The sequence below is a fragment of the Brachycentrus maculatus genome, unplaced genomic scaffold (genome assembly GCF_059751285.1).
Source record: "Brachycentrus maculatus isolate JH-2025_06_01 unplaced genomic scaffold, ASM5975128v1 h1tg000003l, whole genome shotgun sequence".
NCBI classification, from domain to species: domain Eukaryota; kingdom Metazoa; phylum Arthropoda; class Insecta; order Trichoptera; family Brachycentridae; genus Brachycentrus; species Brachycentrus maculatus.
This window is the reverse complement of record NW_028280758.1, coordinates 627,262-653,954: the sequence shown is the minus strand read 5'-3', so window position 1 is coordinate 653,954 and position 26,693 is coordinate 627,262. Positions and strand designations below refer to the sequence as shown.

Genomic DNA, 26,693 nt, shown 5'->3' with positions numbered 1-26,693 from the left:
AAACGTTCGATGAGGGAAATTTGATGACGTACGCGAACGCACGTTTTTCGTTTTATTCAAATATCTAAAGTTTAAACCTTCATATATCCCTTAGTTCTCTACAGATTTCAATAAGAATGTCACCGATAGTCTTGTGATTTTTCATATTAATTTATTAGCCAATAATCACACATCGTGATATTTATCTATTGTTGTGAACGGAGCACGGTACCGAAATATCGAAGCGTTAAAGACAAAAATAGGTAGGGGGCATATCGCAAAATATTGTTTTTCTTAAATTTAGGCGTAATATGCAGGAAAGTTGTCAAAAAAACTACCATTTCTATACAGCATCTTCGAGTGTGATCTTACCGTGTCAAATATTTGTCAAGACCGGCATAAAATAAACAAAATTTAAATAAACAAGGTAAACCAACGAAATGGTCAGGTAGATGGCTGAGATGGATCGGACCATGGACCGTGTACATGGGGAAGACAGGATAAATGAAAAAATAAAATAACCAATCTAATAAAACCTTAAAAACTGAAACCTCATTTGACAAGCGAGTGTTTTTGCATATAATTTTTTATCTAACCTTGATGTAAGAATACTTTGCAAAACTTAATACATATATAAAATTGAAGCTTTAATAAGGTCACGATATCTCACCAATAGATGTCTCTAGTGAAGTTCTAGTGATTCAAGAACAAGGTTTCTAAATTGGTTCATTTATATATAGAGCTTCCAAGAATTTGAGTAGTGTGGTTGTCAATAATGGGTAGAATTGGTGAATGTTACTCGTGTGTAAAGTGATCACTTAAACCAGCCTATGACGGTCGTCAGCCCCGTAAATGCCCAGACTTCCATATTCTTCTTGATCTTTGATGACATGTTAAAAAATAAGGTCACGATAATAAGCTTTAGCTAAAAATCAGTCACTTGGAGGTCAAGTAGGTTAGGCTCATTTAATAAAAAACAAAATATCGATTTATTTGTTTAAAAATTATTACTTTAAGGTAGGTAGATGTCAAGCGTAATATATTTAAGAGATGATGTTCGGCCCACAGATCGATATATAAAATAATGAAATAATTTATAATTGAAAATTACCAGTGTTATTAAATTATCTCCGACATGCGTTGTAGCTTATACGCCGAGTTGAAGAGACGAGCGGAGGATAGAGGAGGGTGGAGACTGACCATGAAAGAAGCAAATCCATCATAGCCGACGAAGAAGAATTGAAAATATCAAGAAATGGTCTCAAGGGCTGGTTTGGGCACGTGATACCGAACGAATGAGAGAAAGCAAATTACCGTTCCATCCTCTCTGCCTACCCCCACCCATAATGGATTATTCTGAATTTAAATTTTGTTATATTTATATCACACACAAAAAATTACACTTATATCATCAGTCGGAAGCATTTTATTTTTTTACATTGTATTAATAAAGCTACCCTTTATGGTATATACGTGTATTTAAAATCTTATTTAAAAAACGGTTAAATTCATTTTTAAAACCTGATTGTTGATAACAACTTACAGCCGATTTGATTCGCTAAAGGTCACCGGCAAAAACACGAGAAGACATGCTTTGCATAAATATCAATTAGGTACATATTGGCAAATCGTAAAAAAAAAACAAAAGATTGATTTTTTTAAATGTAAATTTTCAACATAATCAAATTAACCTAAAAGCAAATGAATAACGTAAAGGAAGGGAAAAGAAACTACACAAATTATTAAAAAGCACGTAACGTTGCTTAACCTTCTGAATATGGCATTGTTTCAACACATGAAAACAAAACTAGTTATTACACCGAGATCTACCATAGTGTAATAAAAAAATAGACATCTAGATTTTGGACAAAAGCGTAAGACGTTAATATAAAGCAAAATAAAATTACGAATAAGTTTCTTTACCTTCATACATGGCCAGATTATTATCGGGAAAATACGCCAAAAACCGAAAACAAGTTCACCAGAAACAGCAGAAATCAGAAATAATGGGACTTGTTTCTATGACGACCCATGACAAAACTCAAGTCGATCACTGATTGGTCGTCATCCCACGTGTTGCGATATTGATAAACTTTGAATGGAATGTCAAGGAATTAATTGTTAGCTCGATAATTAATAGACTGCACAAATTGTCTAGTTTTAAAGCTCTTATCCGAAAAAACACCAACAATAGAAACATTAAAAATGATTCCCAGATTCTGTTTATTTTTTATACAGACACAAGTGGTCGAAAGTGAGAAATATGCATGACATTTCTTAGGCTGCCAGCGCACCGTCATATTCATCTTCCGGAATATTTTCCGTTTGAAAAAAAAAACGCACGTGTTGTGGTTTGTTCTTTGGTTTTACTTCCATTGGATGAAACATAAACGTCGGGCTGCCATAATTGGCCATAACACAGAAATTTGGGAAGCCACAAATTCGCCCCGACGTAGTGCCTGCTTGCCGCACTTATCAAGAACATCCATTGTTTTTATTTTGGTTTCTCTGCTAAGCCACAGATTCTCAAAAATACAGGAAATTTTTCCATCCAACGGCGATTGAACGAATAGTTTTTGTATATGTTTGATACATTGGGGATTCTGTAAACGGAAAAGGCCCGTGTGCCCTCAACCTTAGTGACCTTCGTCTTGATCCCGGTGTTGGTAGACGTAGAAAAGTAGATACATTTATTTGGCGGAAGAATTCCTGTAATATTAGAAACTAGTTGTAACCAAACACAAGAAAATTAAACGTATTTGACACATAAATGAAAATTATTGAGCATTAAAATTATTCTTTCCAAACCTAATAACATAATATGAATACAAGAAATTCCCCTTTTCTGTAAATTCTTCCAAATAGCAATATTTTTATTCACAATTTCTTGATAAATACTTACATCCAACTTCTGACTATTAACCTCACATGGTGTTTCCTTTCTCGCTACTTACAATAAATGCACGTAGAAAGTCTTGTCTAAAACATAACAAAAATATAATTATTTAAACACCTACAACAGTTTTTTTTATGAGTGAAAAAAAAACAGAAATTTTTATGAGTAAAAAAATATATGTACAAATTTTTATTTTTTATTTATGAGTATGCGTAAATTCGCAGAACTTTCCGAGTCCAGTATTTCAAAACCGAATTTAGTTTTTTAAAGACATTATTAAATAAACTTGTAAATCTCTAAGATTTAAATAAAAAAATCAACATTCAGGCCTTACCTGTTGAATGTTGGCTCGACAAGAAAATACAATCGAGGCAATACTAAATTAATACGATAACATGAATCGGTCAAAAGAAAATGAAACGGTAATACCTATTTAATTTTACAATGACGTGTTTGAGAAGTTTATTAATTCTTCTATATGGGGTGGGAACACACGATTTATGTGTTGAAAATACAAATGAATCCAAATTATACAAAAAGAACCGAAACAAACGCATAGGTTGTAAATATTTTAAAATTGCCTATTCTGAGATTAAATATCACAACTGGCAACTCTAATGCTTGTTTTTATCTTGATATTTTTGATAAGGTCAGGTTGACATAAAGTTTTGAAAACTTGGTTTTGAGTCTCAGATTTATATCATAGAAAATAACTCTTATTATATTTTTTATTACGTATTTTGAAAAATGAACAACATTAGAAGAATATATGGAATTAATTATTCTCATGTAAGTTTTTACTTTATTTTTATTAGTATCTTGTAAAATTTTGTATTATTTCCTGTTTGGATTTTTCTGATTAAAACCATATGAATTATTTAAATACCTTCAATATTTGACAAATATTTGAAATAAACGCCCCAGTTTCCATGATTTGTAACAACATAATAACAAAATACGTCATATTCTGGAATATAATATTTTTATAGATTATTTCCCTCCTGAAAAGTATATTTGAGCAATATCGAATTGAATATATAGAGAAATATTGTTAGAAACCAGATTAAAATTAAATGTTAATGTTTTGTTCCATCTTATTCGGGGCAGGTTGATATTTCATCATCCTTGATTCTTGAAGCTTATCACTGCCTTCATTCCAGCATTATATCAGTATCTACTTAGTGGGCCTAGTGTCTATTATTAATAATTATTATTTATTGTAGACAAGGAACAATGGAAGGTTGCTTTTATTGGATGTTCATAAAAAAACGACCACCAGTGAGATGAAAGGAAACTACACAACAAGTAGTGCTGAATTGATAAAATGTACACAGGATAAAGGTGTCCAAAATATTGTTTTGGCCCATTCCAAAACTAGGTAAAATTATTATTTTAACCCTACACCACGGGACTTGTTTAATGTACTTTAATACGGGACTTTCGTAAAATGTATGACGATAATAAAAACTCACATTTTACCAAAAACGTTTAAAAACAAGTGTTACATGTTTTTTTTTACAAATATAAAATATGGGTAGAAAATTAGGAAATATGCTAGTTGTCATTTCATTGTTGACATGTGTTGCCTTGATGCTCCTCACAAATTTGATGTCCATCATAAATTTTATAAATGTCCCGTAATCTAGAGTTAATAAAAGAGACGATATATTTGCTACAACCGTCACGCCATTTCGGCAGAATGGATGGCCACACTCTTCTGTTCTGACATATACTCCTCGCCTCCTTCACATCCATAAATCTAGTCATACGTGCCCTCGGATTACGCAGACTTTTGACACCATCAGATTTTAGGTTCTGATTGATCTGATCGTGCCAAGTTTTTTTCGGCCATCCTCGTTCTGTTTTCCCGCTCACATTCGCCACATATATGTTCTTAGTTGATAACCACACTACACAAATTCTTGGAAGTTCTATATATATATATATATATATATATATATATATATATATATATATATATATATATATATATATATATTAACTTAGTCATTCTCTCGTTATCTATTCGCTCCACGTGTCCACCTTAAAGAACTTGCATTTGTGACTATTTGAACTAACTAACTAACTACCCATCACGCCGCTTCTCCGCAGGGGTAGGCAGAGAGAAAAGAACGCCACACCACACTGTCTTTGCAAACATTCTTCGCCTCTTCCACGTTCATGCATCTCCTCATACATACCCGCCGATTGTTACGACTCCTAACCTGACCACTTTCAAGTATTTGGCATACCTGATCGTGCCATGTTTTTTGCCTGATTTTGCCTGATTGTGACTATTTGCATTTGTGAAATTTAGAAATATGATCTATTCTCTTCATTAAGATATTTTTGATTTATCTACGGAAAGGATACACGGCTGATAAGCTTTTTTATAAGGAATCGAAAGAAGTGTTAAGACAGAATGTGCATGTAGACCATATGAATAGTGAAACAGATTTGTCATGCGATATGGCTAGAAGAAAAAATCCAGGAAGGACGAAAAGGACATGTCATGATGAAGTTCACCAAATCCTTGAAATTGAACAGGTCAGATGTCGGAACAATCAGGGTGCGTGCCTCAGGAGATTTATGAATGCAGAAAAGGCGAAGGATGTCCGCCAAGACAGAAATTTTTTGCAGCATTTCCCTCTGCCTTATAGAAGTTGTTTCTTTATTCTGTGGATTGGTACAAACATGACCATAAATTTTTTTCTTGTAAGCATAAGTATTTTAAAAGAATATTTACATGAAAGTACTGATTTTCATTTCATATTAGTAGTCATCAGCATCTTCACAATGTTATGATGTTTGTTTAGTACAATATCGAAAGAAATTTAAATTCATAAAATATTATTACACATTTCCCATCGCTCAGAAATATATTAAAAAAATAAATTTACTACTACGCAATGTAAATAACAAATATTTGTTATTTGATTTTTTTTCAAGGAATTCACTTTCTTATGACATGATGACCACATTAGTGGATGCAATCACTAGGAATCAACATGATAACAATTTACGAGCTCTTGTTATATCATCTGAAGGGCCGGTGTTTTCAGCGGGACATAATTTAAAGGAATTGGTAATGCTACGATGTGAACCTGTGTTAAAAATCTCAATTCATAAATTTTTTTGGTCATTATATGTATTTATTTTATAGACAGCAGTTTTGGGAGTCGAACATCATAAGAAGATATTTAAAAAAGCATCAGAACTCATGATCTCAATAATGGAATGTCCAGTTCCGGTTATTGCCAAGGTATTAAATAATCAACAATAAAAAAAATTACCATCTAAAAACCAATGTCAAAACACCAAAATGTATTTTTTTTTTAAATAAAATATTTGTGTTTTTATTATTTACACAAATATTTCAATTTCATACTATTTCTGTGAGCCTAAGCGATTGATTATTAGAAATAGGTATCAAATTGTGGTAAAGTGGGTTTGAACCAAGAAACTCTGACTCTGAGTCCACGACACTTACCACGGGCCACAACCCGACAATTTGATAAATTCTGTGATTTGGTTACTTGGCAAACTGTTTTTAAGGAATGATTCCATTTTATAATGAAATGGTATCACAACCATCATTACTGAAATTTCTTCTCACTCAGAGATTTAAGTTTCACTAACATATTGCGGATTAGAAGCCGTTTATAGGTTAGGAGCAACATCTGCCATTCTCAGAGAAAATAAATATTCACGATTTGTATTCAATTCCGAAGGTAAATGGATTGGCCGCTGCAGCTGGCTGCCAATTAGTTGCCGCATGTGATATTGCAATTTGTTCGGAAAAGAGTTCTTTCTCAACTCCGGGGTAAGATGTTTCATTTTGATATTTACATATTGTTTACTTTGTAATAAAATCACTTTTTACAATATTTAGGTACTAGTTTTTAGTATGACAAGACATGTTGTACCATAAAACTTTGTTATCAATTTAATTATTATTGAACTATTATGAAGAGTAGTAATTTAAATGTAAAGTACTGTTTTATAATGATTTTAAAAACTTATTTAAGTGATTTTATTAATAAACCTACAATATGTACCCCATTTGAGTAATCTAGTCATATGATTTTAGTGCCAATTTTGGGATATTCTGCTCAACACCCGGTATAGCTGTTGGAAGATGTGTTCCTAAATCCACTGCGATGCACATGCTTTTAACAGGTATTATAATTTTTACCATTGATAACCATAGCATCGCTTTCTTGTAAATATTTTGTGAAATTGTATCTTCAAAGTAGAACATATTCTCTTAAAAAAAATACTCTCCGACCAATACTAAGTAATTTTTATTCATGTGATAAAAATAAGGATGTATAGATGTTAAAAAAATCCGCAGTGTATACTGACTAGTGTTTTAACTCTTTCCCGTGGTCAACATACAGTTTGCAACACCCTTGATAATAGCATACTGTTTGGTACACAGTTTGTGATAGCATTGTTTTCCAAAATACAAACCTCAATTTCTCTGGACCCAGTGTTGACATTGCAATAATTTTTGGCTTAAAATGTAGCTATTTTTTTATACACTGACATCTGTGTAAATATTCCTGAAAAAATATCCTTTCGTAAAGTTACATAATAAAATTAGGCTATGTTGATCTTAGCGGCCGCTGTAATTCCACAAAATATGCCTGCATCTTACATGCATCCCACATCCTGACGATAACATGAGATAATTTTTTTTTGTTTTGTAGTAATTATATATTCAATCAAATGTCTCTTTGTTAAAGCTTAAATGGATAATTTATTATCTAAATGCTTTGTAACCTACACATCTGTTATCGTAATAAACAAAAAAGATTCTCTAAAAAATAATTTTATGAATTTTTGGTATAACTGTCATCTGATTTGAATGCAGTGACTGGGTTGAAACCAAAAAGTTTTGAAAATTATCTAACTTATAATCTTGTGGTGAATGAGTTTCGGAGAACTAGACTATGGGGAGTACATTTTTTTTAATATTAAGTCAGCATTTTAGATGACTGCCCTAAAACTAAATAAAAACCACTATGTTACAATCTCCATACATGTAAATACAAATAATATATTTTTATAAACCAGAGTATGGACTAACCCTTTTATCCATACTCTCCAATATGTTAATGTAATATATATACAAAAGGAATTATGAAAATCAATTTCAAAGCTCATTTTTTTATATTTATAAATAACTTTAATACACATAAAATATTGGTTGATAAACAAGTATATTTTTATGAAATATTTTCTCTAAATTTCATAGTAATCATACACATTACGAGGAGCTGAAAACACGATTGAAAAATCTATATCACAAATAAACAACGTAACTTTGAACTGCGTTACAAAAATAACTGCTTTATCTGCTAATTGAACAAACTTCAGAGGAGTCGTAAAAACAATTATACACAGTTCTGTAACTTATTTGTACACATTCAACAGATGTAAGACATTCTACATTATATAAAAAAATCATAAACCATTATTATACATTGAAAAAAATGCAACCATGATTGGACCAAAAGACAATGACAAAATATTGTCTTTTATATTTTAAATAAAATAAATGTTCCTTAATTTTACATTGTAAAATTAAGAGATAATTATTGACTTATTTGACTCCGATATCAAGATAAAAAAAAGGCAATTGTTTTTACTAAGCCTTATTTTAACTAAACTGTTCAACATGTGAACTGCATTTGGAAAAAAAACTGTCGTAATGAACCTCTCCCTTGATATTATTTAAAAATCCATATTTATGCTTACTTCACTGCAACAAAGGAGGTAAGGTCAACATTGAATTTTATCTGGTGGTTCATTCTTATACACAAATTCTTTCGGAAAAAAATTGACTGGATGCAAAAATCTACCTTATGTTAAATGGAAACCGTTGTCAATCCAAATAGATACATCAAACTGTTTGAAATTAAATTTGTCAGTCTTGTTTACATAATACAAATGAAAAAAAAAGAAAGTTGTGCCGTAGTTTACGAGATTACATTGATTTTTTTCAACATTAGAGTAAGACATATTGCCTAGCATTAATCAAACTTGTTGATTTTTAAGGCAATTCATTTCTAATCATTTGTGCCATTTATAGTGCATCTATAGTAAATATATTTTATAATTCATGAAATGTTTCTTTTAGGCATTCCGTTGAATTCTCAAGAAGCCTATAATAGTGGCTTAGTCACTAAAGTAGTTTCAGAAGACCAGCTGGATTCCGAAGTTGACAAGATATGTGAAGCCATTAAACAGAAGAGCCGCTCCGTTATAGCTTTGGGCAAGGAGTTTTACTATAAGCAAATCAGTCTGAATATAAAAGATGCTTATAAATTAGGAGAAGACATTATGGTGGGCAATATAAGCATGCCGGATGGACAAGAAGGAATCGACAGCTTTGCACACAAAAGGAAACCAAAGTGGACACATTAAAAGTTATATGTTATGTATAATTATTGATGGTTTCACTACGTGTATATATGCTTGTTATTTATTTAAAATGTATGTATATTTTTACAAATATCAAAGTCCTTATAATATTCTATAGTTACTACCAAAACTTATTTTTGTTATTTTATTTTTAAAATAAAACATCGAAAAATGAAATATATTTTGATATTTTATGACACAGAATTTTTGCAGTTAACATTCTTATACCTAAGTAAAATTCTTCTCATAATTCTATTAACACATTCAAAAACACATTTCTATGCTCACAAATTACAAATGAATGTGTGTGATAGTGAAGTGTTAAAAAAAAAAAAATATGTAATACAGTGGAACATACGTATTACAAACATGGTAAATAATGGCAAAAAAAGTATAAAGTATACATTTTTGAAGTTTTGTAGAAATTCTTTTGATTTTAATTATTGCTTACAGTAAACTAAACACTGGCAGTCAAAATGTGTTTATAAGTTTTACCATTATACATCTGGAATTTCTTAAATAATAATGCACACCTTTTTATAAATACAATTTTTTTGGGTAAAAATAATTAATTGGTTACTGGTGTCACATTAGACGCCACAAATTTTAGAGGTGAAATCCTAAATTGGTATTATTAGGAGACGAAAATCTAAAAAAATTATACAGTAGAAATAAGTGCTCATTATACAGAAGGCAAAATACTAAAAGAATATCTAAATGTTTCAACAAAATATTTATTATGGAGAATATTTCTGAGCAGAAGTTTGACAGTTGTTAAAAATTTCACTTTTATCTAAATTATAAATAATATGTATTTAGAAGAAAAAAATAGTTTTGATATTCAATTTCTTATTATTTAATCAGGAAATATTTAATAAGAGTGAAACAAGAATATAAAATTAACAGAGCTCCGTTTTGTATAGTTTTATTTTATATTTCCGTACCATAATATAGTGATACAAACTACACCAAAATCACAGCGAGATGTTTCAAAATCATCAGTTTATATTTTTTTGGAATTTCACACATGCCAACACATTACCAAAGAGGAAATGTTTTCACATTGGTAATCACTGCGTTGCATGCGTGACGTCACAAGAACCGGTCATCTCACTTTTTAGCTAACTCGTTGGAAAGCCAATCCAGGCCTTCGTACAATCCTTGTCCTGTTGGTGCGCAAGTCGACTGAATATACCACTGAAACATAAGAGATTATTAAAATGGCAATACGGTAAATCTCATTAAATGATGTCCATAAATTGACATAGATTTTTTTATCGATAACTACTGAAGCTAATCTTTCTGTGATAATTTATCATTGTTATTTTTTTTAAATATTTGTGTATCAATAATTGTCTTAAGGTGGGGACTGACCGGAGCATTTCGTAGTAACATAACATTCGCGGCGAGCATCTGACTTCGGATGGAGCACTCGGAACGCTGTACTGACTATACAAATGCTCGCATCGTAACGTGTTACGTTACGACAAAATGACTCCGGTCAGTCCCCACCATTATAAAATATATCAAAGACGTAATGTTCTTGAAGGTACTAAATATTTAGATGTTAATGCGATGAATTTTCTAAAGGAATTTTAATAAAAAATCAATAATTTTTAATAATAAAATCCTTCTTTTTTAACCCCAATATCCCAGAAAAGAATTTTTAACCCTGGAATCCCGAAATCGCATAAAATGGGAATTTTATTCTCTAATTATATGTTAGATACTAAATGAAGATGCAGATTTACATTGTAAAGTTTAATTATCACATGAAATATTTTAAAAGAAAAACTTTTTCAGTATCATTGTTGTTACAAATAAAAAAACTGCAGCATCTTTCATATCATAACAATACAAGTTGCCGACCTTAAGTCAGCAGTCAAAGGTCAACAGAAATAGATCTGAATAGAATTAACTGAGATAACATTATTATGCAGATAACTTACAGTGCACTTGCGGAGGTTATTGAGGTTCAGCTTAGTGGTTAATTCCGCGACAGTCATAGCATTTGGTAGATCTTGCTTATTTGCAAAAATCAAGATCACAGCATCACGCAGTTCATCCTCTTTAATCTGTAAGATGTAACATGTAAACACAAATGAAATACATAATACTGTTGCAATATAGCAGAGCGAATGTTCTGATTTATCCAAGGTCCCATTGCAACATTGAAAATACTAGAGAACATAATCGTGAGTGAGCAGTTATAATGTTTGTTTATTTTACAGCAGATTTACCTATTTTCTTTTGAATTTTTTTAAAACTGCACCTATTGTATACCTACTCGACATACCAATCTATGATAGGTAAAAATAATATTACCTCAAAACATTATAGTCTACTACTGTATCCAACATGGTTTTTTAATTCATATTTTGTACATTAAAAGCATTGTTTACTATGTGGTCGGTCTGGTATTATGGTACAACTACAGTTGACCCGATGATGAAATGGTTATTCTGAAACCTGTAGTCGTGAAGTAGAGAGGTATTACACATGAATGATGAGGAGTGTAGTTTTCAAATTCAGTTTAAAGATACATCTTACTATTTAGTTAACCAGATGTATGAGGAAATGTAGAATAGAGATAGGTTAGGACTTATGGTGCCTCATCCAGCCCCCAATACCATGGACGGATGTGACGCTGCGGCGTCCAGAGAGCGAGGCAGCATGGATGGGTACACTGCGGATGAGTGTGACGACACCACGCCATCGCAGGCGAGCGTGACGTCACCACGCGAAGAACGACATTGAATCTTTAAATAGACTGACAACGAAGGATTTATTCTCTTTCATCCCCAGCTCCCGGAGCGACTAGGTCTACCTCCAGTTACCAGTTACCGCATAGTCATTTTAATAAACTATGTAACATTAAAAGTGCAATATCAGTGATCATTTCTTTTTCATAAATATAACATAGTAATTAGCATTCTATACCATTGTAAATATTGCAGAATAAAATGTGGAATCAAGTGAATATATAATTTAATCATCATCCTTTTAAATGCAACCTTCTGAGAAGAAATAAATGGTGGATGCGAGCGCATAATAATTCGTGCAATCAATCTCCGTCCCCACAGACTTATTTTAAAACTAGGGAGATTAAGGCTAAAATGCCAGTTTCATTGAACAGTGTCCACCCAACTCTGCCATGACGCCTGTACAAAGTGGTTCCATAACACAGAGTATCAAATCTTTAAGGAATGTCTCACTGTATGTTCATAATTTCAATCGAATAATTTCCAATAAAAAGCATCAAGTGGCAACTGGCGAGCTCTGTTCGATTGTTTATCGTATGTAACGCAAACAAGTCAAAAACATGTGAGCAGTTCTTGGACTGGCGTGATACGACACATGCGCTGTCCACAAATACTGTTTATTCAAAAGCATTATGTGGTCAATCATGATACACACGAAATCATAGTTCAGGGCCCTTGCACCCTGTTATACATTGTTGTGTACAACGCTTCCCAGAAGGAGCACATGGTTACACGCAGAAATAAGAATTTATGGTTCCCTGATGATCAGATTCTAGCATGCAAGGGTAAACAAAAGTTATTATGTTGTTCCACAGACTACATTCCCTTCATCTATTTCTCACTGTTGCGAGACTTTTATAAATTAGTTACCATGTTGGCCAGTTCGTTTTCTGCTTCCGCCACTCGGTCCCGATCATTGGAATCCACAACGAAGATAAGAGCTTGAGTATTTTGAAAATAGTGACGCCACAGTGGTCTGATTTTATCTTGGCCGCCAACATCCCAAACAGTAAACGTGATATTTTTGAACTGTACAGTCTCTACGTTGAACCCGATAGTAGGAATAGTAGTAACAACTTCTCCGAGTTTCAGTTTGTAAAGTATAGTAGTTTTTCCTGCGGCATCCAACCCAACTGAAAAACAAAAATTTGAATACTGTATAGCGACAAAGTCAAAAAAATATGATGACGAATCGAGTGGATAAATAACAAAGGACAATAATTGCGTATAATCACGTCAATCGGTGACAGAATGACAGCAAACAGGAATGACCGAGTTGAAGAAACTTACCCATCAAAATTCTCTTTTGTTTGTTACCAAACAGTCTGGTAAACACACTTGATATTGTTAAACCCATTGTTAATTACTTGGTAGATATGACTAAATGTTAATATTGCAATTCTTGGCTGCCACGTTCAAAGTTTACACGAAATTCCGACGATACAAAAGCCGCAAGAACTCAGCGTTGTCAGAAGTATGTTGCCATAAACAAAGGTGCGTGACGTATTCCCTATATAGAATTTCCCTAGAAAAGTTTTTATCTTATTATGAAATATATTTTACGTTTTGTTATCAAATAAACAGGACATGCGTTGTTATATATTTAAATAGAAAAGGTTTTTCTAATACTAAGACGTAGCCAGAATCGATCATGCCCATAAGTGAAAAATTGGAGAAAACGTAAAGTAAGTACGGTATTCGTTTTTTTCATTCTTCTATTTACACGTCAACCACTATAATATTATTGTTTAATGGCAATAATTTAACATGAGAAAAGATATGTCAAAAAATGTATCTAAATATATAAATTTAGGCGTCTTGTTTTCATAATAATATTTATAAGACGTCGTATCTGTAATATTTCTTCAATTAATAATAAGTCATAATTTAAGTTGTTTATTTAACACGACCACTCGCTAAAATGGAAGATTTTAAATGTACGTTTATTGTATAAACTGAAGCTTTCATTTTAAAGTTCCACTAAATTAATATAATTAAATAAGTTATAAAATATGTCGTTATGCTTTTTTATTTGTATTTTTAGGGACAACAAAATTGACGCAAAAGTTTATACATATTCGACTACAAAACGAGTGGCTTTTTAAGAAGAAAAAGCAGGCATGGAAGTAAGTTTTTTTGAATATTTTTATCAGTATGTTTATTTTTTTTTAATAAGTCTGACCAGTTTTAATTCAACTCTTGCAATCTAAGTACAAATATTAACAATTAACTTGCTGTAATATACTTCACTAGCAAATATTGTAAGACAATCATTATTTTACTCTATAACATACAAAATTATCTTTGTTTAAATCACTACATATCATATAATTTGAATACATTCTTGACCGGATTCAAAACAGACAGGATCCTTCCTAAAGACAAATTAATGCTTATGAATTACAAAGTTATTTTGAAAGTCATAAAATAGAAAATCACCGCTTTTAATATTGATTATTATTTCATTCAATTCAAAAATGCATAATTTATTTGAATTATATTCACTTTAATTTCTGCAAGTGATACCAAATTGTTGATCCCTTTCTTACAATATGTCCCAAAAAAATAGTTCCCATTCCGTCTTAAATAAATAAAAATGTTTTTTTTTTAAATATTTATTTAAAGGTGTCTCAACTTAATATAGAACAGTATCATTCTTCCATTTTTTATGAAAGAAGTCTGAGCATCAGGGCTTATGACCTGGCACTTGGCTGGCTAAAACGATTACTTTATACGCTTGTGTAACGTATAACGTACACCATTCTGCCATTATTGAACATCCATATTGCATTAATTCTTGAAATCTGTATGTATGCAATGATATTAGATCTTTCCGCACACTGGTAAAGTTTTCGATATATTTGTGAAGTATGGCTGATTATTAGGTCATCCGTTTAGGAATTGGTGAAGTATTTATTAAGTTTATTCCTTTTTATAAAAAACCTGTACCACTATAAGAAGTCTCTTGGCTCAGATTGATAAGGTGTACAAAATTGGTATGTGGGTACCACACTAACAAACTCATGGCAATAAACTCCAATGACTAAAGCAACCATTTTTTCTCATTGATTGAAATAAATGTACACAGTTTTTAACTCTTACCACTCTGTAGGCCAGACATTCTGGCCCGTATGATTCTAGTTGGCAGCTCCGTGGGCCACAATGTCTGGCCCGGTGCAGGTATAAGTTTAATCATTGATTTCTCTATCACCCAAGTATATTCTACCAAAAAATATTTGAGATAAATGCGGTTAATCATCACAACATGTTGTATTAACCAACATTTCTTCAATAAAACTTTCCATTACTTAGATATAATCTAGGAAAAATAGATTATCATTTTGGGTGATAGAATATTTGTCATACGCTAATATTTTTGGGACAGTCAGTCGTTATCGTTACTTATCGGTTCTCCAAGGATACTCCCACATTTTGTGGAGCTATTATTTTTAAAAATTTTGTGATATTAGTGTAAGTAGTTAAATAACAGAATTGCATTTTATGTGTTTATAATAAATATTTTATAGTTAATCCGCCATGGAAAACGATGAATGTTACACTTTCAAATTCAGTTATAAAAACGAATGGTCATACGAATTGTCAGACAGGGTGTCCCAAAATTAGGGAACCAAAATATTTATTTTAATGGTAGAAAAACGTCACATTTTTTTTGTTCAGAGTAGCTGATCAGTTATGAGAAAAAATGGTCAGAGTGGAAAAGGTTAAATCGAATATAACATGTGATGAAAACGGATGCTATGTGATGATACAGGGATAATGTCTGGGAGTCAATAAAGTACTCAGACAGCATTCAATACGATTTCTTCATCCTAGAAAGATCGTAGTGATGGTTTGATGAACTAGTAAAGCCATGCATATGAGGGGTTGCTGCAATAATGTTTTTTATATTTTTATTTATAATTTGCAACTCTTTCGTTTCATTTCGGATTTCTGTTTACTTTCATAATTTTGTTTTTGCAGCGAACAAATTATAAACATATTTTGTTATTTTCCCGCATATCCATATTGGTTTTGTGTTGTGCAAACATCCTCAGCCAATCTTTTGTGTTAAGTCTGTGTTTTTCATTTAAGGTAACTGTTTGTTATGGTCTTCATCATGGTCTTCATCAAAATTGACTGTTTAGTTTCATTGATTCAATTTGTTCAATTTTCTTAGTTACGTTGTTTTTCTTTCCAGAGACCTGCATAAAATTGCTATCAATAACCACGACTTTCCTGATAGTTTGACTGTTGGGCACATGAGAAAAAAATGGGCTTATACTATTGATGTAAGTGGTATTTGATATAGTTATATGTGTTTTAATCTACCCAATGCTCTACTTAATATTATTTTTAGCAAACCCACCGTAAATTTTTGTTTATGAAGATAATGATAAATCATATACATTTTTGCTGTTGTAAATAAAAGTATCTTAAGGCATTGTTGTCGGGCAGTTTTTTCATCAAACCCCGACCCTAATTATACTCGGACAGTCTGCCGCCCGACCCCCAGTATACTAATCACAAGTAACTGCGAACCCAATTCCCACCTATAAAATGTTTTTAGCGTGTCTCATGCTCTACCAAAAGTAAGAAAATAGTATGAGGATAAGCGTCTCCAGCTCTCTACCAGAAGTATGTAAAAGACACTTTTAAGTGTGTCCCGCAATATGATTTTCTTGCAATTAGATTTCTCTTAAACCAAATCCTTTTTTGATTCAATATAATATTTTTGCTGTTTAAATCGTATTCCTTTTTTAATTTGTATTTTTTCTTCCTTTTATATTTATTTTTCAATTGATTTTAATTTAAATTGCATATTATATAAACTTATAATAATACAGCATATTTTTTAAAGGAGTATCATCGGGCCGTAGCGCAGAATAACACGAGTTGGTTATATTATGATATTATACACGGATACCTCAAAAACAGCAATGGAATGGAAGCCTATCCTTATTGTAAGTTTGAGATGACCAAGTTTGCCATATTTTTCAAATTGTCACCAAATTATATTAAAACTTACTGTCTTATATATTGTTCTATAGTGAGAAACTGAATTTCTCGAAAGAATTACAATACATGGTTGAATAGAGCATAATTTTTTTCTTTCACAAATTTCACACTCTGAAATCAAATAAAAATTATGATAGAATAATGTACCATAGAAGCTAATGAATAGTGCCTTGTTAAAATATTGAATTTTGACCAAAAAGAAGCAACCTTATTGAATAATCTTATAAATCAGGCATGTCAAGAATTTTTTTGCAGCCCGCGGATACCCGTGGTTATATTTTTCATTAATTTTAATTCTTCATTGAAATCATTTTTTTGTACCGGAACATATGATGTTCTTTTACAAAATCATTAAGTTGGATCTACTGTATCTCGTGTGACTGTCTTTGATTATAAATTATTCACTTAAAGTTAGATAAAAAATGAAAATGAGATTTTTAAGTTTTTGATGCGGTACCCAAAATGTGCCTTTTGAGTTTGACACCTCTGTTATAGATCATTGCTTTTTGTTTTTTAAAGAGTTATAAAAAACTGTTTAAAAAAAATACCACCATATAAATGATAATTATGCTGAATGGATCAAAACATGTGTCACAATACCTATAGATGTTAAGAAATAGTGGTTTTACCTAGTGAAATTTAAATAAAAAATGGATAGATATTACCATAAAGTGACTGCTCAATCAATTAACGAAAAAAATTAAATCCTTACAGGGAACGAAGAGTGGATCAACAGATTAATCGATGTGCGAACCGAAAAGGAAAAGTTGTTTTCAGCCGCTTCAAATCACTATGATGCTTGGAAGTAAGTTACAGTTCCAGTATTAAACTTATGTCTTTTCTCCATTGTCATAAATATTATAAAAGTATTTGGCAGTTATTTTCATTTTATTTCAAAATTTTTTATTTTATTTACTTCATAGATACATATTTGTTTCATTGATACATATTTTTTTTACCATTTGTATTACGGCTCTTTAGGCATGTCCTGTGTTGAGCTGAAATACTTGCATGTTAATACAATTTTTATATTTATTTTATTTTATTTGTTTTTTTTTGTTGATTATTACATTTTATACATTGCATACAATAGTTGCAATAACAATTTACGGTATAAAGGTTTTTACAATGAAATACTTCCAACGAGAAGCAACCATCGACGGACACTGTTCTTAAAGACATGATCACTACTGGAATTCTTAATGGTTACGGTTAGTGGTTATAATATTAAATATGTTAATATTATAATAGCACATGTATCAACATTTTATTTCCTACAATAATAAGCTCTTATAATAATTATTAATTATCTGAACTGTCCGCCTCTATAGCGGTATATATATATAAATACATATATATATATATATATATATATATATATATATATATATATATATATATATATATATATATATATATATATATATATAGTGGTTAATGTGCTAGGCCACCGTGCTGGAGGTTCCAGGTTCAATCCCAGGGGGCGGGGTCAAATAAATATAAGTGATTTTTTCACTCTAATATGTATGCTATATTACCCTGGACTGGTACCTGAAGCGGGGGGCTGATCACCCTTCATTCATGTGTTAATGACCAAGATAAAAATGAGTTTATTCCCTTTGAACCTATGGTTGCGGATGAGGGTTTGAAGAAGAAAGTGGTATAATAATTATAACATTTCTTTTTACTAGTGTAAAATTGATGGTGTATGCGGTGATTTTATTACAATTTGTGCCCGTTGCGAAAGTATCAATTATCTTATAAGTAAAGTTATTATTTTCAGTGAAGTGGAGTGCGTCCTCAGAGGGATGGGGTTGCCGAGTGACTGCAGTGTGAGGAAAATAGACTTGATGTGGTACACCCTTCTAAAGACTTACAAAGTGAGTTTTTTTTTATATGTAATTTTTTTTTAAATTTATGTTTTACTTAGTAAATACCACTATTTCTTAAAATCTACTGTGACAGGTCTTTCGATGCATTCCGCATCATTTTCAAACACCGTTTGTGAAGCTAATTCTAAATTTTAGAGCTGTGTCCTTGGGACGTTGAATTGAGTGCGAGTTATAATAAAAATGTATTTTTTAAATTTTAAATTACAGCTAAAGCAGAGATTTTATAAAGATAATCAAAATCCAAAAGACATATGGCCATTTTATGAATCAATGAATAAGTATTGTGAATCGCAAGGATCTGATGGCTATCCGGTAATTAAGGTGCCCAGGAGGTACAAGAAACATGCGACAAGCGATGATGACTCCGACAACGAATGCCTTTATAATTTGAAAAAGAGTTTGAAATCCGAGATTGTCATCAAGAAGGAAGAAAGCGAAGAAGAATTCAGATGTAAGTTCAGAAAAATCTTTCAAAAAAAAAAAAGAAGGGGAAAAAAATTAATAATTTTATATTTTGTAAAAAAAAAAAAAATTTTTTGTCCGCCTCCGTAGAGTAATGGTCAGCACGCTCGACCGTTCTGGAGGTCCCGGGTTCGATTCCTAGGGGGGGTCAAATAAATATAAGTGATTTTTTCACTGTAATATTTATTCAATATTACCCTGGTCTGGTACCTGAAGCGGAGGGCTGATCACCTTTCCTTCATGTGTAAATGATCGAGATAATACTGCGTTTATATGAAGCAGTGCCCTATGCACCATTGGGGTGCGGTAAGGGTTTATTATTTTATTATTATATTTTGTAATGATAGTTGTTTGTGCCACTTTTACAAATAAAATAAAAAAAAAATTGATATAATATTTTGTTTAACCTGATTCCTATATCTCAAATCTGTTACCACTCTTTCTTCTGCGCCAAATAACAGTGAAATGTGCTAAGTAAAATTGGTCAATAAATAAGAAGTTTGTTCTACGTCTTCCTGGCTCCACCCCAACTTGTCGTCTTTATAGACTGTTAGAGTCAGCTATCCTCGTCCTTAGGTTGAAGCTCCTTCTATCATATACAATGTCACCTAGGCCATGCCTTTGAATCGTGTTATCTTTCTGTAGCATCCATGGTTATTTTTGGTCTTCCTCTAGATGTCTTTCGAGGAAGATTCATGGCAATTGTCTGGTTCACAATTTGATCAGGTTCTCTGCCTTCTATGTCCCATACCATCTTAATTGCCTTTCCTCTACTTACTATTGTCAGTTACACCCAGGCTTCCACGAATGCTTGTACTATTTATTTTGTCTCTAAGGGACACTCCAGTTGACCATCTAAGCTTTGTATTTCAGCAGTTTCTAGTTGCCTAGAGTAGGTATTATATAATGTCCAGCGTTTGGAGTCTTAGAGTAACATATAGCCACAGGAAGTGTACCATATGTTTTTATTTTACTTGTATAATTAGGACGAATAAATATCATTACAATAGAAATGCATTCATAGGGAAATTATTATTTTACAAATCTTGTTTTTCTTTTGCCGTTAGGGTTACCACAATGGACGGAAAGTTTTATTCATATACGTCTGCAAAATGATCTACTTTTTAAACAGAACAAACAACCCTGGAAGTAAGTTACTTTTAATACCATGATTTTTATGATTATTTTCCCATACATATAACCTTTTCAATCTGTTATAGAATGAATTATTTTGAATTAATAAAATAATTTGGTGATATTTTTTTATTTTTCATATTTTTTATGGCCGTTCTTATTTCTCGTGAAATCAATGAAAACAGTTTGAAATTTTATTTAGAAAATCATAAATTTATTATAAATATATTTTTTTAGACAACTTTATAACATTATGATTGAAAATGGATTCCCTGAAGCAATGAAAATACCTCATATTAGAAAAAAATGGAGTTCAATTTATGATGTGAGTAAAAGTTTAAAAAATAAATATAAACATTCGCTGTATGTATGAAGTACAAAAATGTATTATATTCTTAATAAATAATTGGCTTAAATAAATCTTCATTTTCTAGGAGTACAGAAAAGCGATTGCAATAAAAAACACAAATTGGATATACTATAACCTATTTCATAGTTATTTAGGTGAAGCTGATTCTTGGGATGCTTTCAAAAGTTGTAAGTAAACATAAGCTGAAAATATATATAGAAAACTTACTCTTATTTCCAAATGAGCTTCCGCAAGCCTTTTTTGTTTTCATAGAAATAATGAAACCACAGAAATTGTAAAAATTATTTACGAAATATAAAAGAATAAATATGATAAATTACTTTGAGTAGTGAAACAAGAGGCAATCTGTAGTGCTAATATTCTAAACCTTAAAAATTGGTATGAAATTTTAAAAAATTTAAATGTTTTTTTTAGGGTCTGATGATTGGATAAGAAAATTAATACTGGTCATGGGAAAATCCTACGATGAACTTTCAAATAAAACTTTTGACAAAGACAAATACTGGTCGTAAGTATTTTTTGCTTTGAATTAAATAAGAAAAGAATACAGCGGAATTCAGTTGTATAAGTTAAGAAGCTACATAAGTGTGATTGGTTACATTGCGTACCCTTATATCTGTAATTCGTCAAACACACCCTATTACATTTCGCTCACTCCTTTCAACAACGTCACATATCAAAAAACTTGATTTTTCAGGAGATTGTTTTTAAAGTTTAAGAATATAGTAAAATGTATTAAAAATAAATATCAAGCCACATATTGAACTTTTTACTGTGCAACTTTTTAGGTAAAACCTGAAGGTTTTTTCTCCATTTGAAAAATATTTAGTTTATTTAAAAAAATAAATAAACAATACCTTTTCTTCAGAATGCAAAAACAACACTTTCTGCCCTGTAGCGGGTAAATATTAATTTAAAAATATGCCGCTTTTGCTGGAATATAGTACATTTTCTGTGCATTCCGAAAACTTACACAACTGAAAATTGACAATTTTTTATTTATGACGTTGTTGAAAGAAGTGAGCGATTTATTCTATGACGATGAAATGTTTTAGTAATTATTTACATGCAGATAATACATAAAACTTAATTATGCTTTAAAATGTAATATTTTGGATTAATTTAAGAAATATATTTTCTAACAAATATGTAATAATTTCTTTTTAAAGTAATATATTTTTTTAAGGTATGTTGAGAATCAATTACGAGTAAATGGCCTGCCGGCTGAATGCAGTGTAAGGAATATTTCCACTATGTGGTCAGCATTAAAAAAGATATTTAAGGTAAGATTTATATTTATTATTGATGGACCTCAGACCTTAAGCGACCGAGGAACAGCAAGAGGTCGGGCAAATAACATTTGATTTTATCAATGCGGCCCGGGGTGCAATTTGGGTTGGCCAGGCCTGTTTTAAATATATATAAACAAAAAAAAAGTTAGCTTCTATTTGGTTAAAATTTTCCCCTATCGGAAGCACCCCTACTTATACTTCTTGGCACTCGAAGAGTTAAAGCTATTCCTTTGTTGTTTTAAAGTTGCATGGTGGGTTTTTGTTTATTACTTGTGAGGTATAGTTTATTTTTTCGGAAATCCGATTCTATGGAAAATTATTTACTAAATTATTATTATTTTTCAGCATAAACACAAATATGCGTTAAAGAATAATTTAGTCAACTACTGGCCTCTTTACGAAGATATGAAACAGTTCCTTGAGAAGTACGAACCGGAAACCATGACCAGCATAAAGGTCAGGAAGAAAATGAAAGAAAGGACAGAGTCTGGAGATGAGGGGCCCTTTGAAGACGGGTCGGAGCTGGCGGAGGATGAGGCAAGCGATGTGAAGAGGGAAGTCATGGCCCTCGCGTGTCGGGCGTGCCTCGGAACCTCGGATCTCATGGTGCCGCTCTTCGCATCCGGAACTGATGTCTCTTTGTCTGATAAGATCATGGCATGTACTTCAGTGAAAGTAAGTGTACAGTTTTTTACTACTAAAGAAAACAAGAACTCAAAACTGGAAACAACCATATCCTAAAGATTTAAAAATAATTTTAAAATCCCCAAATGCAACACATAACAGTACCATCAAAATCACAAATACTTAGGCATAAAAAAACAGCCTCCTTTTAGGAATTAAAAATATAAAAGACACAAACACTTTACAAAACTAAACTAAACGGACACTATATACACAGACTATATAATAAAAAAAAACTAAACTAGATTACTCCCTCTCCAAGCACAAGAGCTTGTCTCTTGTGCTTGCTTTTTTGGGAAGGTACCACATAAAAATATATGTACCCTAGTAATATTATTTAGATATACAATAACAAAAATTGTTAAAAATTATGTTACTAATGAAAAAAAAACGAAAAAGATTCACATTGTGGTAATATCCATCCATTTTAAAATTAAGTTTTACTTGGTAAATATCACTACTTCTTAAAATCTGTAATGACACGTGTTTCGATGCATTTTGTATAATTTTTAAACACCTTTTTTGAAGCTAAGTCTAAATTTTAGAGTTGTGTCGGGATGTTGAAGGATAACGAGGGGCTAGAAGCTGTTTCTAATGTTTATTTATTTTTTATTTTTTATCAGTGGGAAACATAGACTTGCCATATTTTTAATTACGGGTTAGTTATCGTTTTAGTTTACAGTGTTTGAAAATAATGCAGAATGCATCAAAACATTTGCCACAACAGAATTTATGAAATAGTGGTATTTTCCAAGTGAAATTTACATTAAAAATGGATAGATATTACCACAATGTGACCAATTAATTAATTTCATTTATTTATTTCAATGTCATTGTTGAATCTCCCTCGTTTTTGCTTATTCATTTTCAAGTAAAATGTAAATGTATTCATAAAATGACAAGAGATGTCGCTACTATGAAAATACAGCACCCAAATGGTGGGGAAAGATATTGTTGAAAGTTATAAGCGTTCAAATTTGATAGGTTAGCTTAAAAGTTTGTCTTGTTGATTTTTTACCGTATTGGAATATCTATTTACATGATGTCAATATTGGCTCGGCTTAGAGGAATGTTTTGAAAATTGACTGCATGTAAAACATGGGTGGCCAACATTTTCAGTAGCGGGGCCAGATTTTAGAAATGAGATTTCTTACCGGGACGTAAAACAAAATTTATTTTATTATTCAAAGCAAATATGAAATATATTATTTTTTGAGAAGATATAACAATAATGAGAATCAAACATTTTTTTTAGATTAAAGTTAAGCAATACAAAAAAGAATATAAAAACAAACAATATAAAATACATTTTAGTGAGACTTCTGATTTTGTTTATCAGAACTAGAATCAGAATGTTGATAACGATTGATCTTATTGCTTCATGCAAACAATTTTCCAAATGCTCATCAGTGATTCTTGTTCTCATTTGAGATTAAATATGCCTCATTCGACTAAAAAGCTATTCACACAAGTGAGTGTTTTCAAATAGGGAAATCATTGATAGAGCATGTGTGTTAGATGCAGGATATTTTTCCTTGTCCGAATATGTTTTGTAAAACTCTTGGAAGAGCCTGATTGATTTTTTTAAACTGTGCATTTACAATGTTTCATTTGAAAAATTCCCGGTAATAAGTCGGTTATAGAAGCTTGTATTTTTATCAATGTGTATTTAAAAGTCGATGTTGTGTCGCAAAATATTGTGATTGTTTGTCAACACAAATATACCACAGAAGAAATTGTCACGATAGTGAGATACTTCCATATATGATATATGATACGAACTACGCACGATGGAATGTTCTTTTGGCAGTTTTATGTACCCTTATAGAAAAATGTGTGATATGCTCCGCGGGCCGCAAGAAGACACTCTGCGGGCCGCGGGCCGCGGGTTGGCCACCCTTGATGTAAATGTTCCAGTATTCTGATCTTATTTAATTCATATAACACAGGATTTTTTGCTTTATAGTAATTAATTAAATCACATCATTTGTGTGGTATATCAGTATATAAAGAATAGATTTCCACTGCTTATGAATAATTATTCACTTTGTTGTATTGAATTATGTATGTATACATTCAATTTGGAGTATATATTAAATATTTATAAGTAAATAATTGTAACAATAATGTTTATTTGCAGGTTACACAAAAAGACTATCTACCTCAATGCTTATGTCGAGGTTGTGCTAAGGAACTAAACGCAGCTTATAAATTCAAATTGAAATGTGAAGAGACGGATCGTGCATTGAAATCTAGTTATTTCAATCGGCAATTGAAAAGTATAAAAAATGAAATTGGAACGATAGATCCAATCACGGATCATTACGAAGATACTGGTCATTTTTCTTTAGATAATGTGTATTATAGCGATAATGATGAAAATAACGAGATAATGAAATCTGAAAGTATCGACAACTTTACAGATGATGCCCCTAAGAAAAGTAAAACTAAATTAACGTCGAAACAGATTCCTACTAAAAGGAAACGTCCTCCCAAGAGTAAAAATCGTTTTATGGTACCGGTTGTCACAAAATCGGGAGAGACGGTTTATAAAAGAAAGTACGTTTACTGGAAAGTGTGCGATATTTGCGGAAAATCTACGCAGAAAATGAAGGAGCACATGAAAGGCCATTCGGAAATCAAGACTCACAAATGCGGACTCTGCCCCAAGACCTTCACTTACGGAGCGAGCCTACTCACCCACCTCCGGACTCACGACCCGACTCCGCTCAAGGTCTGCCAGCTGTGCGGAAGGGAGTTCAAGAGAAACCTCACGTACAAGCGCCACCTTTTATGTCACGCAAACGAGAGGAACTTCTCCTGCGAGACGTGCGGGAAGGCGTTCAACACCAAGGATGTTTTGAGGATCCACATCCGTTCGCACACAGGGGAGCGACCCTATTCATGCGACATCTGCTCCAAGTCATTCTACAGCAAGGGCTGTGTCAGCCGCCACCAGAAGGTACACACAAAGTTGAATCCTTCGTAATATCTGCATAAATTGCAAAATTGTACACAATTTTACGTATATTATCAAAATTATACAGTCTTTGAGTTTTTATTGCACATTTTATTTTTGTATCGCATTTTGCACCTTTTGTGGCTCGTCTGCCTCCATGGCATAATGGTTAGCACCTTCGGCTACTGCGCTGTTAATACCAGGTTCGATACCAAATGAAACTGAATTCGATGAAATTGAACAAATGAAGTCTATGAAACTAAAAATTGGTAGATTTTGTAAAGATGTATGGCAGCCAAATTATCTCGTATTTCATGTAAATTTAAACGAAAGATACAAACATATTGAAAGAAGAACAAGAAATATTAATGATGCATTGAATGTACATATTTCAATTATCAATACATATTATTATTTGGCTTATTAGCATACTTCCATTTTTACAAAACGTTATTTCGAAGGTGCTTATAGCAAAATATATTTTTTCCCACAATGGGAGATTTTAATTCTCATCATTATGTATGCAAAATTATAATTTTGTTTTTAATTGAATAAGATACCATTTAAAACTACTTTCTTCAGGTATAACAGCTATCACAGTGTATAAGACTGTTCATTCATTGATTTAGTTACAAAACCAAATTCACAAGGAATAAACAATAAACTATTTTTTTTCAAAAATAAATCATTTAAAAATAATATTCGGAATAATCGGCGGGTATGTATAAAGAGATGCATAATTGTTGAAAAGGTGAAGATTGTTTGCAAAGACAGATTGGTGTGGCGTTCTAATTCTCTCTGCCCGCCCCTGCGGTAAG

The 26,693-nt window shown here is 31.7% G+C and overlaps 4 protein-coding genes across 5 annotated transcripts in view; 2 read left to right on the top strand and 2 right to left on the bottom strand.

Moving 5' to 3' along the window:
• The window catches only part of LOC148313984 (uncharacterized), a 38,570-nt gene extending 36,293 nt beyond the window's left edge, over positions 1-2,277 (bottom strand). The window contains exon 1 of one of the 2 annotated variants that reach the window (XM_088263610.1): positions 1,903-2,277. In XM_088263610.1, the coding sequence (XP_088119736.1) occupies positions 1,903-1,912 (10 nt within the window). In that variant the 5' untranslated portion in view covers positions 1,913-2,277. The remainder of the gene's footprint in view (positions 1-1,902) is intronic. The other variant, XM_088263528.1, reaches the window with a different exon arrangement.
• A 1,217-nt stretch (positions 2,278-3,494) lies between these two features.
• On the top strand, positions 3,495-9,328 carry LOC148313983 (enoyl-CoA hydratase domain-containing protein 3, mitochondrial). The gene is made up of 7 exons (XM_088262978.1): positions 3,495-3,664; positions 4,099-4,253; positions 5,825-5,960; positions 6,039-6,137; positions 6,607-6,698; positions 6,966-7,054; positions 9,021-9,328. Exons 1-7 carry the CDS (start codon positions 3,623-3,625, stop codon positions 9,305-9,307), a joined length of 900 nt encoding a protein of 299 aa, XP_088119104.1. The 5' UTR covers positions 3,495-3,622; the 3' UTR covers positions 9,308-9,328.
• Positions 9,329-9,747: 419 nt separating this feature from the next.
• Positions 9,748-13,552, bottom strand: Arf4 (ADP-ribosylation factor 2). The gene is made up of 4 exons (XM_088263111.1): positions 13,357-13,552; positions 12,937-13,199; positions 11,254-11,379; positions 9,748-10,501 (listed from the first exon to the last, which is right to left on the bottom strand). Exons 1-4 carry the CDS (start codon positions 13,421-13,423, stop codon positions 10,415-10,417), a joined length of 543 nt encoding a protein of 180 aa, XP_088119237.1. The 5' UTR covers positions 13,424-13,552; the 3' UTR covers positions 9,748-10,414.
• A 267-nt stretch (positions 13,553-13,819) lies between these two features.
• Positions 13,820-25,988, top strand: LOC148313981 (uncharacterized). The gene is made up of 14 exons (XM_088262441.1): positions 13,820-14,003; positions 14,111-14,192; positions 16,265-16,355; positions 16,925-17,027; positions 17,797-17,887; positions 18,866-18,962; positions 19,182-19,425; positions 20,504-20,585; positions 20,808-20,895; positions 21,005-21,107; positions 21,355-21,448; positions 22,127-22,223; positions 22,578-22,907; positions 25,057-25,988. Exons 1-14 carry the CDS (start codon positions 13,988-13,990, stop codon positions 25,903-25,905), a joined length of 2,367 nt encoding a protein of 788 aa, XP_088118567.1. The 5' UTR covers positions 13,820-13,987; the 3' UTR covers positions 25,906-25,988.
• Positions 25,989-26,693: the final 705 nt, after the last annotated feature.

Coding starts and splice junctions, on each gene's coding strand:
- LOC148313983 (XM_088262978.1), top strand. CDS start 3,623: ATGAACAACATTAGAAGAATATATGGAATTAATTATTCTCAT. Junction 3,665..4,098: donor ATGGAATTAATTATTCTCAT/GTAAGTTTTTAC, acceptor TATTTATTGTAG/ACAAGGAACAATGGAAGGTT. Junction 5,961..6,038: donor GACATAATTTAAAGGAATTG/GTAATGCTACGA, acceptor TTTATTTTATAG/ACAGCAGTTTTGGGAGTCGA.
- Arf4 (XM_088263111.1), bottom strand. CDS start 13,423: ATGGGTTTAACAATATCAAGTGTGTTTACCAGACTGTTTGGTAACAAA. Junction 13,200..13,356: donor ACAAAAGAGAATTTTGATGG/GTAAGTTTCTTC, acceptor TTTGTTTTTCAG/TTGGGTTGGATGCCGCAGGA. Junction 10,502..11,253: donor ATAACCTCCGCAAGTGCACT/GTAAGTTATCTG, acceptor CTTATGTTTCAG/TGGTATATTCAGTCGACTTG.
- LOC148313981 (XM_088262441.1), top strand. Junction 20,896..21,004: donor AATGGAGTTCAATTTATGAT/GTGAGTAAAAGT, acceptor TTCATTTTCTAG/GAGTACAGAAAAGCGATTGC. Junction 21,449..22,126: donor GACAAAGACAAATACTGGTC/GTAAGTATTTTT, acceptor TATTTTTTTAAG/GTATGTTGAGAATCAATTAC.